Source organism: Acipenser ruthenus, chromosome 1 (assembly GCF_902713425.1).
Source record: "Acipenser ruthenus chromosome 1, fAciRut3.2 maternal haplotype, whole genome shotgun sequence".
Lineage (NCBI taxonomy): Eukaryota > Metazoa > Chordata > Actinopteri > Acipenseriformes > Acipenseridae > Acipenser > Acipenser ruthenus.
Window position 1 is genome coordinate 38334027 of NC_081189.1, and position 13821 is coordinate 38347847.

A 13821-nucleotide genomic window follows, 5' to 3' on the forward strand; every position below is an offset into this window, starting at 1 on the left:
CAGTGGGACCCTGGTACACCCATCTACTGTCCGGAGAAGTCTGGTCAGAAGTGGCCTTCATGGAAGACTTGCGGCCAAAAAGCCATACCTCCGACGTTGAAACAAGGCCAAGCGACTCAACTATGCACGAAAACACAGGAACTGGGGTGCAGAAAAATGGCAGCAGGTGCTCTGGACTGATGAGTCAAAATTTGAAATATTTGGCTGTAGCAGAAGGCAGTTTGTTCGCCGAAGGGCTGGAGAGCGGTACACGAATGAGTGTCTGCAGGCAACAGTGAAGCATGGTGGAGGTTCCTTGCAAGTTTGGGGCTGCATTTCTGCGAATGGAGTTGGGGATTTGGTCAGAATTAATGGTCTCCTCAGTGCTGAGAAGTACAGGCAGATACTTATCCATCATGCAATACCATCAGGGAGGCATCTGATTGGCCCCAAATTTATTCTGCAGCATGACAACGACCCCAAACATACAGCGAAAGTCATTAAGAACTATCTTCAGCGTAAAGAAGAACAAGGAGTCCTGGAAGTGATGGTATGGCCCCCACAGAGCCCTGATCTCAACATCATTGAGTCTGTCTGGGATTACATGAAGAGAGAGAAGCAACTGAGGCTGCCTAAATCCACAGAAGAACTGTGGTTAGTTCTCCAAGATGTTTGGGCCAACCTACCTGCCGAGTTCCTTCAAAAACTGTGTGCAAGTGTACCTAGAAGAATTGATGCTGTTTTGAAGGCAAAGGGTGGTCACACCAAATATTGATTTGATGTAGATTTTTCTTCTGTTCACTCACTTTGCATTTTGTTAATTGATAAATATAAACTATTAACATGTCTATTTTTGAAAGCATTCTTACTTTACAGCATTTTTTCACACCTGCCTAAAACTTTTGCACAGTACTGTATATATATAAGAAAATAGAATAATTGTGACACCCTGGGATCCTTCAAGAAGCTGCTTGATGAGATTCTGGGATCAATAAGCTACTAACAACCAAATGAGCAAGATGGGCTGAATGGCCTCTTCTCGTATGTAAACTTTCTTATGTTCTAAATATATGGACGATTAATAAAAATTGATCGACGTGTCCTGTCTTTCCACTAATTTATATTTTCCAAAATGGTTTGTAATTGAAACATCAAGAAAACTTTGTTGACAACAACAGCACACGCAAAACGCCCTGAAATAATTAAATACAGTAATAACTTAATCCTAAGCGTTTCAGTAACCGTAGTTACGAGCATACATAAAACTGCAAATGGTATGGGAGTTTGTTAGCTACGAGAACCTGGCTGTCCAATCAACGATCAGTTTGTTTTGACGTAACCTGCAGCGGGTAGTTTTAGAAAGCAGGAACCTTTTTTTTAGTACAATGTGTCAGAACAGAAGGACACTACAGGTATTTTTTCTGTTTAAGTTCATCTAATCAAAACTTTGGTCAAAATGTTATTTGTGAACTAACCGTAATTGTGATATCTTAGTACGGTATATAGGAAGTGAATAGAATACTTTGCTATGTTTGTATTAATTACATTTTTATACAGATACTGTTAGAAATGTTGGTGTCTACTTAATTAGTTTAATTAGTTTTAGGCAGTCGTAGTTCCAGTTTTCTTCTTACAGTAAACTGAAATGACTGTATGTATATATTTTTTTTTTTCATGGTACAAAACTGTCTGGTGCAAACAGAAATATATACTTTTTTGTTTGTTTTTTTTTTTACCTGCAGAACTGATCTTTACAGTGGTCTTTGCTGAAGTTGCCGAATTTGACATTATATAATGCAATGGCAGCGGTCAGTTTAATGGTGCTCTATGAGGACGAGTCTGTGGAGGTTCGGTATTGCGATGGATCCTGTCTGCAGCTCTCGCCTTGTGGTTGTGAGTTTCTTTTAGAGAAGACGCCACATCCATCAGCACATCCTTTACAGCAGTTCGAGAGGATCCGGCAGAGGACTCAGTTTGTTATCAGTAGCTATAAAGTACGTGTTAATTTTTTTGCCTGTCATTTTAAATTTCCTAAAAAAACAAAAACTTATAGACATCGAGGGAACAGTATATGAATTCTGTCACACATTACTCAAACGAGATTATTGCGTCAAACTTATTTTAACTGTTTTTTCATCCATATATATATATATATATATATATATATATATATATATATATATATATATATATATATCTACTGGTACGTTTACTTGAGAAAGGCTCGTGTTTATTTCCTGTGTGGAGAAATAATTTAATAGTACTTTTACAGAACATGAACAGGGTTATACCTGAAGATATACTATCCTACCCTCCACTGCCCGCCCACAAGAATACCTGAATTGTGTGCAGTACATTGGTGCTATTTTTAGTTAGTTAGTAGCTAAGGGATCAACAGTAAAGGTTATTTTGGTAAATCTTAAATCCTTTATTTATTTATTTATTTATTTATTTATATTTTGTTCACTAACAGGAACAGTTGGTCCAGGCATTGGAGTTCAGAAACAGATTTGCTACTGTGCCATACCTTCCAACTGTTCTTATACCTACAAACAGTAAAACAGTAAGTAAAACTGGTCGCAATTAACAAGAGTATACCAGTCCAAGGCCAGCAAAATGACCAAAAGTAGTTTGCTAAACTTGCATTAGAGAGCATTCGTGCTCAACATATAGCATTTTACCAAAGGCAATTGTATAACTTTTTATTAAATAACCATGATGTCTAATAGCATGTATTTTGCTCTCTAAGATGATTCCATTTATATCTGGCAAAATGTAAAACCTTTTAATCATAAACCTTACCTGAATTTTGTGTTTTACAGCATCTTTTTATTGACATCTCAGAGGTTAAATGGCCCAAATCTGATGCTAACGGTGTAATGTTCACTGATAACGATGGAGTAAAGGTCACGTCTTGTGATGGAAATGCTTTTCTCTATCTAGCCCCATCGCACCAGGAGTTTTCAGTGGAGTTTCTCTGCAAGGCTAGTCAAGCTCCTGCCAATAAAACAAAACCATCAGGCACACTTATCAAAGAAAACCAAGAGAATATACACAATGATGGTCCAGATTGTTGTGCATCCAGCAAGGACACACATCCTCACAGTAATCCACATAATGGGAATAAGGAAATATATGAGCCTTGTACCAAGCATGAATATGTGTACACCTGGGTGGTTCAACACCAGTCCGTGTCATCCTGCCTGGCTTGCTGGAACTATCCACTGTCATTAGCATTAAAATGTAGTAAAAACAAAGAATCAGCAAAACAAGTGTCTGATGAACCTTTAAAAACAAAGAATGTAAGGGTTCCACCTCCAGGAGAAGATACGCTGCAGAATGAAGTAAGCATCCTGCCCAAAGCTCTTCCACTGAGCTGTCCCGCACCACACTCGCACAGGTTAGAACAGAATGGTTTAAATAATCTGTTGTTGACAGTATACAGTATGTACACTTATAAAAGTTCACCACAGTATATTTTTGTGGTGATTTTGCAGTTTTTACCCAAATAAAAGTTTCTCATAGTTAAATAATAGCAAAGCATAGTTACGCATTGTAAAGCAGAGAGGTATGGTAAAGCATATTCATAAACTATGGTAAAATCAAGTATAACCATTATAAAGCATGTTAAATCTGCAGAAATACCATGCAAAAATATTGTGGTAAACTTTTATAAGGAAACTGCTGAAATTTATAGCCACATTAACCATTTAACACTAGGGGAAATATGTGTTAAGCTTTAGATTTTTTTAATAGTTTTTATTGTGTACAATTGCTCCTAGTGTATGATTATAAAATAGCAATTACCAGCTAAGTATTGTGCTGAAAGCAGCTATAGGATAAACTGATCTCGCTACCTTTATCCTTGCATAAAGTCACTGCAGAAGCAGTATGGCTACACAAGTGCAGATTTAAAAATAAAACTGTAGGACAATCTACAAATAAAGTATCAGATTATGCTATTGTATTAACGCCTGTAAATCACTTTGAAGTACAAACTGGCTACTGACCCATTTTCTACAAACGGTATATACAGTGCTGCTAGTTAACTAATTCATATTTATATATTTATTTTCCACAGATGGACTTTCAAAGACTCACAAGATGATCAAGAGATTGAACAATTTCTTCGTACAGAGCTTGTGAAAATAGTTTGGTGTCAAGGTATAGTTTATCGGTAAGCAGTTTATTTGGTTTCTTTGTCTGTATTTTGTAGATTTATGTATGACAGTCATTGAAATTTGAATTAACCAGTCACTAAATGATCTGCCCATTTGTGGCTGTGTATTAAAGGTGCCTCGCTTTTCACTTAATTAGTTTAGGTTAATGTTGTTACAGGTTTTGGTGTATTGCTGTGATAAATAACCTTTTATTTTCTTCCTTCTAAATTAAAGTATGACAATCTAGTTTGATTTCACATCAGGTTAATCCATGGTGCTATCAGTGGTGTAGAAATATACCCTGGAGATGGAACAGTCATCAGATCACAAGGACCTGTTGCAAACTACTTCAAACATTATCTAGCAAAGGGCCCTGCAGAACAGGTACAATATGTGCAAAACTCAGATGCATGTATAGGAATTTGATATTTTTTATATTTAAACCCTATTAGTATCTGCTGATAATACACACACATTATATTTAAAGCAACTATTTTATTCCCAACCCAGAGTGAAGAGAAGATGTATGTAATGAGCAGCCTCCCTCCTGATGTACCTGGACAGAGCTACTCGGTTCGATCTGTTGTCACTAGAGCTAGCAGGTAAAAGAGATGCAGTACTGAGTGTCCTGTTGATATGCGCCTGTGACGCGCTGAATAAATGGTCCGCAAAGTTAATGCTTTGACAGTTCCTGTGGACATTTTGAAAATGCTGCTGCCTCGATGCCCAGGATCCTAGTGTACCACCAGAAACTTATATTGAATATGATAGTATTCTATAGGTGAAATCACATTCATGGCCTGGATGTGCCACCACAAGTTGGGCATAATTTAAAATGTTTTGCATTTCTCTTCAAAATAAAATATATTGCAGAGCGGGCACAAACGGGCATTTGTGCGAGGGGGGGGGGCTATTTCCTGGCATACCATGCGAATCCCTGTTTGTGCTGATCTATTTTATTTTGAAGAGAAATGCACAACATTTTAAATTATGCCCAACTTGTGGTGGCATATCCAGGCCATGAATGTGATTTCACCTATAGAATACGATCATATGCAATGTAAGTTTCTGGTGGTACACTAGGATCCTGGGCATCGAGGCAGCAGCATTTTCAAAACGTCCACAGGAACTGTCAACACATTAACAAAGGTAAGGGGTCTCCTAATAAACAAATAATAACAATACTACACAAAGTCTTTGCTTTTATGTTTTGTTGTTTTCCTGTTCATTTCGCAGTTTGTTTAAATCACTTCACACAGAGACCGACGCAGCTTTCTATTCCCCCCCCCCCCCCCCCCCCGATTCTCTCTTTGTTGGTGTGTCATTTTCCACTTCGTAATTTTTTTAAAATCAATTTTACACAAAGAACCGTGCTGCTTTTTATTTTTCTCCAATTTGCTCTTTGATTGTTTGTCATTTTCCAATTCGCAATTGGTTTAAATCGCGAAATGTTTTTTTTTCCGTTCAATGTCAGAAATCGCAGATTGAGTGTAACACACGTTATTGATATTTATATATATATATACTGTATATATACTTACATTTTCTAGTTGTCAAAATTTTTTGGTTAACTTGTTTTATATGATTATCCCTAAAATAAAGGACTCTATTTAAAAAAAAAAAAAAAAAAACTTTAGTTAAAAAAAAAAAAAACTGACATAATCAACTCTAAATGTAATTATACTGTACATTTTTTGTGTTGGCACACCTACTGTATTGGTTAAACACAGTATTTTTCTGTTTTAGTATTCAAAAGGATGGATGAATATAAAGCTTTGGTTATTTGATCAAATACTATCTAAATATAAAGCTTAAACTTCTCTGTTTCTCAAAAAGTAATGCATCTTCCTGGATGGAGTTTAGTTTTGTCAAGAAATATTAGATGGCAGATTTTGGTCTATTTACAAGCTTGACACCTTGTTTAACATAAGCGTTCCACTTCAGATCCAAGTCACTGTCAGCACCTGGGCTGACCAGGTATGCATGCACATGAAATTAAAATAACCGTTTTCTACAAATGCATTCATTCAAAGTAAGCAAAAGATTGATTCTTTTTTAATACAATATGTTTTCATGTTTCCCAGTATGGTTTGTCAAATAATGAACCTTCTGGATTAATTCTAAGATGTTAGTTTCCCAATATGTACTGAACTAGATTGTCTCCTACATTTCTTTTTAAGCTAATGTTTTATGTTTTTTTGTTTGTTTGTTTGTTTGTTTGTTTTGTTTTTTTTATATATTAACAGAATCCTTCAATGCTGTCATCAAGCCAGACTTTCGTTGAACATGTCCAACAATATCTGCTGCTGGAAAACAGTAATGTTTTTTATGTTGTTGGATCGAGAGTTTAGGAGGGAATGTTTTGATTGCTATAAATGTTGAGAAAAAAACCTACATCAACTTGATATTAAATGATTGATTAAACTAGTATCACAATTTAAAATCTCTTTCAAGTTAAATTATGTAATTCAAGAGAATTACTATTTCCATTTTCTTTCCACCACCACTGTTAGCACAGCAGTTTTTATTGTTTTAAAAATAAAACAGATACTAATACTCCATTTACAATTGCCAGTTAAAGTGGTGAAGTTTTAGCTGGAGAAGGATGACCATGTGTTTTTAGTTAGTATGCCTATTTATTCCATCTGTGGTAGATCAACTCAGATGTACCACATATGCACATTTCAACTGGATTTTTATAAATACAATAGTTGGTCTAGTTATGTTAGTAAAATATGAAGTTGTCTCATCACTCTTCTTATAAATGACTTGCTTTTCACTACTGTATTTCTATACGTTCTATTAAAATCTCATTCCCTACTTCTCTGCATCAGGGACATGTATTTATTTATTTTTTTCCCGGTAGAGCCACCAAAACAATCTTTATTCATAGTATAGGAATTATTAAAGAGCATTGAAAAGGTACACATTTTACACATTATGAGATATTTTAACAGGAGTACAAAGATATGGATTAAATACAGTATGTCATTTCTGTGGGACGTCCACTTTATCATAGGATTGATTCACTTCAATCTAAAATCATTTATACATTTTAACATCTGAAATGCTATTGGAATGAATTTCCCCAACTTCTGTATTGAAATAGCGATTCAAAAAGTATTAGGTCTAATTAAGCTCAAGGCTATACCTGGAATAGATCGATCTGCTATATATCAGGAGTGGGTCATTCCATGCCAACTCAGCCAGGAAAGGGGCATTTTGTTGCCCGACTGTCTCAGATTTTGTTAGAAAAGATTAAGGTCAACCTAAAAAGTGATAAAAGTGACCCTGACCAGAAAAATCAGCCTGGACTCAACATAGATGCTACCATCGTGTAGCACCTTGTTTGACTCTTAATGAATAGGGCTTTCAAGAAAAAAATACCAGGAGCACATAACTCACTTCTGGAAAGTTGCCAGACGAGGGGTAAGTGATGAGTTTTATTTGAACTTCAGCCCAACCCTTTACCCTGTAGGGGATGCGGGTCCTAAAATGTTAGTATTGCTGTAAGAATCTTAGGGACCACTCTTCCAAATTTTGTGAAACACTTTTGGTTTCAGGTCCCTCACACTGGTCATTAACCCCCTCTGAAATTTGAATTATTGGTGTTTCTACCAAGTTTATGTGCTCCTGGTATTTTTTTTCTCAAAAGCCCTATTCATTGAGAGTAGAACGAGGTGCTGCACATGATGAGCCCAGTTGAGCCCAGGCTGATTTTTCTGGTCAGGGTCACTTTTTTTTACTTTTTAGGTTGACCTTTGCCAGGTCACAGCTCAAAGGGGAAATTACAAAAAACAAAAATGTGTGTGTGTGTGTGTGTATATTTTGCATTTCTAAACTCAGCAGGCCCTGAAAACCCCCAGGTGAATTTTTTAGCACAATCTGAGATGGTCGGGCAACGGCTCTGGTTGAGTTGGTTTGGAGTGACCCAAGTCTCATTTCCATTATATTATGGGGTATGGCTATGCTTTAAGTTAATTTAAATGTGTATTTAAAGTTCGGGATAGTCCCAGGGTTTTTTCCAAGTATTACAAACTATTGCACTTGCTTTCTTTTTTGTTTTGTTTCAGGAGAGCATCAGTTCAATGCAAAATAACAGTCCCCCAGTTCTGTTAAAGGAAGCTAGCATTCCCAACATAGGGCATTTCACTGCCTTTTCAGATGGAAAAGTCCATGTTATCTACTGTGACGGTGTGACACTGCATATGATGTGGAACTTCAAAACACAGGTACAGTATGTCAATGCTAAGCTAACCATTTTTGCAAACTTGTTTGCTTTCTCAATTATCTAAATGTTGGTACTAAAAAACCCATCCTGAATCTTACACTCCATTGGTAAAACTATCAAGAGATTAAGTAGACAACTAAGTATTTTCACTTGGTGACCTCATCAGTATCTTTGTTTGAAATGTTGTGGGTTGGGGATATCATTTTTCTTATATGTATATATATATATATATCTAGGGCTCTACGGTGCGCACAATTTGGTTGCATATGCGACCATGAAAGTTGTTTTTGCGACCATCAGTTTTGTTTTAGGCGCACATGTGCGACCAATGCTTTCATGACCTCAAAACCAGTTTAGAAATGAATTTTATCAGCTGCAAATATAAACTCAACAACTCAACAAAATCAATGTTTTCTGGGTAAATTCTGACTCAAACAAGTGTTTTTTATCACTGTGTGTCCCAGGGATTATAGTCCATTAGGTCATTATTTCTATTGCTATTCCACACACCACTGCTTTTAAGTGCATTCAACAACATGCGCTTTGATCAGTGTTCAGTACTCATGGTTTGCAAGACAGTTATAAGGGCGTTAAGAACCAAAACATTGCATATAAACAAATAGTCAAAATATAGCTTATTTTTAGTTTCTCAAAACCAACAAGACATATTTGAGTGGTAATATTTTCTGACCCATATTATTATTTTATATAGTCCATGTACCTTAAACCTGGTTGCCTTTACCACCTTTCTTAAGCTGTTTTTTAAGATGTTGTTGTGTTTTTTTTTTTGTAAAGGGCTGCTCTGGGTCGGCTATCAGCAGTTGTTGTTTTAGCCAATTAATGTACACAGATATTCATGCTTGAATTTCTTCCAGCACAGAATTTAATGTTTGGTCAGGCGCGATTACTAATGACACAAGAACACTGAGATACTAATTTTCCCAGTGCTGTGTAACGTGCGATCATCCTGCAGTAAATAAGTCTCAAAAAAGTGGTGTTTGGATTTGTTTTTAAATATCTGAAGACAACAATGGAATAGTGAGTTGTGTGCAGAATAGACTTGATGCTACATTAAATCCAACAATGAACTGCGAGTAGAATATTATTCTAGTTTAGAGTACATGTTGCCTATACAGTTACCAGACTAGCATTCACCCTAAGTAATGCTTTGTAGTTGGTTTCAGGCTGACAAAACTGTAATAAATATAGGGGTATTTATTATTCGTAAGAAAATATTATTAAACAGGCAAATTATTGTTCAAATGCAGCATCGATGCGTCGTTAGTTACAAAACTGCCTCTGCGATGTCTCTGCTCTGTCTTTCTCTTTGGCAGCTTGGCATCACCTCAGGTCTGACTCCTCCTCCTTGAACATAAATAGTTTCGCTGAAAAGCACCTTTTTAAAACCAAGACTACAGCAGCAACGACAACAATCTCACTAACTTCCAAAGATTGTGGGCTCTCTAAACGTTAAGTGGGAATTATCTTTTGTAATTTTTGTTTATGTTGCTCTGTTTGTTTATCTTAATCTGCATTGGTTGCAGGTGTATTGGCGGCATTTTGAAGCTGTTCTTGATTATTGTGCCATCTTAGTAACAAATTCAAGTTTGACTGAATTTTGTAACTGGATATTTTCATAACATATTTTTGTTTTTGATTAAGTGAACAATTTAAGTTGGGCTGCATTTTTAAGCAGTGTATGCTTAAAATACGAATTTAACAAACGTTGTTGTAGTTGACATTGCGTGTGCTCATTTATTTTTTTATTTTTTGTTTAGCACAGTAGAAGTTGTAATGCACAATGTTTGACAGCAAGTAGCTATACAAAATGTAACATTATATATTTTTTCTACAGAAGTGTTTTTACTAGTACAAATGCAAAGTATTATTTTTGTGTGACTGTTGAAAAACAAATCTATACATTGCTGTCAAGTACACAATATAATACTACGTTATTCCTTGTATTAATTTTCTGAAGTAAATGAAACAAGTAAAAAATACCTGTTCTTTTTTGTCATAAATACAACAAGTAAACTATATCTGTTAATTGTTTAACATTTATAATTATAAAACAGTTTAAATATAGGCCCTATATCTTGTTCTAGTAGTTTACCTGAACTGTCTATTATTATCGGTATCGGCCAAGAAAATCTTATCGGTGCACCCCTAAAAAAAAAAACTCCCACTCTGAGCTTCTAACTCCGGGCTCGGCCATACCTGGCCTTCAAGTAACCAAATATGGCTCTTGAGTCTCTAAGTCAGTGTTTCCCAACCGGTGTACCGTCAGGCATGAGCAGGTGTGCCGCAGAATTATTTGAAAAACTACATATGAGTTAAAAAAAAACCCTTCCCTTGTGTTTTGTCAGAATCGGATGTCATTCTGTACTGTTGCTCTCTGGGTGGACATGAGACGCAACATTACGCTACGCTCATGTGAACTTGATGTTATGGGAGTTACATGGTGGTCAGTGTGTTTTTCAAATCTTAGAAAGTTACAGTGGTGAATTTTGAATTTATGACCCAAAAATTGACAAATATAGATAGAGATTTTGGCTCTGAAGCTGAACATGAAACTAAGAAAGTGAAACTGGTGAACCGACACTTCTGTGACTACGGTTGCCAACTGTCCGATTTTTCGACCGGACATCTGGTTTTAAGGGAATTTGTACAGTGGGGTGTGTAGTGATGTCCGGTTTTCAAAATATTGAAAGTTGGCAACCCTACTGTGAGAGCTATCTGCAATATATGGATTTTCATTTACATGGGAACCATCGTGCCCTCTTCCCCAATGTCTCATGTGCGGGGAGAAACTCTCAAACAACGCCATGGTGCCAAGTAACTTAAAACAACACCTTACAAGCAAACATTCATCCCTTGATAAGAAGGACATACATTTTTTTCAAGCGTTTGAGGGATCAGAATGATAGACATGCAACTGTTTCTGACAAAGTGCTGGAAGCAAGCTACATGGTCACTGATCTTGTAGCAAAGGCAAAAAAGCCACATACAATCGCAGAGACATTAATTTTACCAGTACGCAAAGAAATCGCAAGGATAATGTTAGGTGCACATGCAGTCAATGAAATTAAAAAAGTTCCCCTTTCAGAAAACACGATAAGTCGCAGCATTGATAACATCAGGTGATATTAATGGTGCTCCAAGAAATTAAAATCAAGCGGAAAATTTGCATTGCAGGTTGATGAATCAACAGATATCAGTGGCCATGCTCAGCTCTTGGCTAATGTAAGGTACGTCGACGGAGATAGTATCAAAGTACGATAAAGTTAATGATGTTAGAGGAATGGCAAGGGTGGTAAACAGCTTAAACTGAGGTAACAATATGGTGGTGTGCCTCAAAAAAGAATTAAAGGTGTGTGCCGCGGCAGAGAAAAGGTTGGGAGCCACTGCTCAAAGTCATTCACAAATACACACACAATGTATTTATTTATTTTCTTTAATTAAACGTGCTATTAGCGTCATCGCACATCTGACCAACTCAGGACGTGATATCTCATTTTATTGATTTATTTTTACGTCCTCCTACCCGCTGCTCTTATTGGTGCTTGTGTTCCTGGAGTCTGTTTCATCGTGTTTTGATTGGTCGAGAGATCTGTCAATAAGCAATATGCACACGTCACAATCTGAAACCCCGCTTTTACTGAGTTTTTACTTTTTCAATTTCAAAGTGTAAAAAATATATATATAATATATATATATATATATATATATATATATATATATATATATATATATATATATATATATATATATATATATATATATTCCTAAGAAAATAGTACTAACCAGGCAAATGTTTACTTCTATGCAGTGAATAACTGGCTTCAACAAAAAATCTGATTTACAATGACATCTCATGACAAAACATGCAGCAAAATACCCAGAAGAGGAGGCGCAGAAAAAGGCCTGCGTGCGAGCTGCAAAGAAAAATGAAAGCAGGGCAAAGTAAACTACTGGCATGGTCGAATAAAGGTGGAAGTTTAAATTCAGCAAGTTTCGAAGGCTCTTTAGAGGTTTTTCGCAAAGGTAAGCCTTTCACTGATGGCGAATATGTGAAGAGCTGTATGCTTAATATAGCGAAAGAGCTATTTGAAGAATTCCCCAACAATGCCAAAATCTTGCAGTAAATGGAAGATATGCTTTTATCTGCAAAAACAGGTCATGATCAAGCTGTGAAAATGGCGGATCAGGTTGACAGGCAACAAATAGAAAATCTAAGTTGCGCTACATATTTTTCATTTGCTTTGGATGAATCAACGGATGTCTGATATTGCAAAACTATGTATTGTCGGGTGATACATATGTGACAACTCAGTACTAGAAGAAATGCTTGCAATTCTGCCAATGAAAAATCATAAGAGGCAATGATGTACTTAAAACTGCTATATTTTGTTAGGGTGAAGCAGATCCAGTTAGGGAAGCTTGTTTCAGTTTGTGCTGACGGTGCTCCCAGCATGATGGGTAAACACAAGGGATTCGTTGCTCTTTTGTCAGAACAGAAACGTCTCATTTTAAGCTTTTGCATTTGAATCCACATTGAATCTGTTCATCAGAGATATCGAGACTGGCAGACTGACTCACTTCGAGATTCATGCATGGTAGAGGATCCTAGCAACAATCATCTAGATCAGCAGCAGCGTGTGGCGTTTACATCTGATCTTTTAATGTTGTTCAAGCCTCGTTTTGTGGACTTTCGCGGACAGAGCATTTTGTTCAAGTTTACGATTTGTCCCCATGAAACTTGTGTGGAAGCACTGGATTTGACGGTGATTCCGGTTATTTCAATCGGAGATTTGGAGCTGGAAGTTGCCGACTTCAAGGTGTCAGACATTTGGGTTGAAAAGTTTTGCACTCTAAATTCAAATCTGGAAAGCCTTGCTAGCAATGCACAGAACAAGCAAAACTGCATAAATGTACTGATTTGAAGAAATTGGAGTGCGAAGATAAGCTCATTTTGCAAACTTGGAATGAACTTCCACTTACAGTGCCTTGCGAAAAGTATTCGGCCCCCTTGAACTTTGCGACCTTTTGCCACATTTCAGGCTTCAAACATAAAGATATGAAACTGTAATTTTTTGTGAAGAATCAACAACAAGTGGGACAAAATCATGAAGTGGAACGAAATTTATTGGATATTTCAAACTTTTTTAACAAATAAAAAACTGAAAAATTGGGCGTGCAAAATTATTCAGCCCCCTTAAGTTAATACTTTGTAGCGCCACCTTTTGCTGCGATTACAGCTGTAAGTCGCTTGGGGTATGTCTCTATCAGTTTTGCACATCGAGAGACTGAAATTTTTGCCCATTCCTCCTTGCAAAACAGCTCGAGCTCAGTGAGGTTGGATGGAGAGCATTTGTGAACAGCAGTTTTCAGTTCTTTCCACAGATTCTCGATTGGATTCAGGTCTGGACTTTGGCTTGGCCATTCTAACAC

The 13821-nt window shown here is 36.6% G+C and overlaps 1 protein-coding gene across 1 annotated transcript in view; it reads left to right on the forward strand.

Annotated features, from left to right (window-relative positions):
• Positions 1-1256: 1256 nt before the first annotated feature.
• The window catches only part of LOC117421036 (uncharacterized protein C5orf34 homolog), a 17385-nt gene continuing 4820 nt past the window's right edge, over positions 1257-13821 (forward strand). Inside the window, exons 1-9 of the mRNA XM_034034903.3 lie at positions 1257-1391; positions 1722-1973; positions 2453-2542; positions 2802-3379; positions 4061-4156; positions 4403-4523; positions 4650-4741; positions 6386-6455; positions 8213-8371. Of these exons, the coding sequence (XP_033890794.3) occupies positions 1779-1973; positions 2453-2542; positions 2802-3379; positions 4061-4156; positions 4403-4523; positions 4650-4741; positions 6386-6455; positions 8213-8371 (1401 nt within the window). The 5' untranslated portion in view covers positions 1257-1391; positions 1722-1778. The remainder of the gene's footprint in view (positions 1392-1721; positions 1974-2452; positions 2543-2801; positions 3380-4060; positions 4157-4402; positions 4524-4649; positions 4742-6385; positions 6456-8212; positions 8372-13821) is intronic.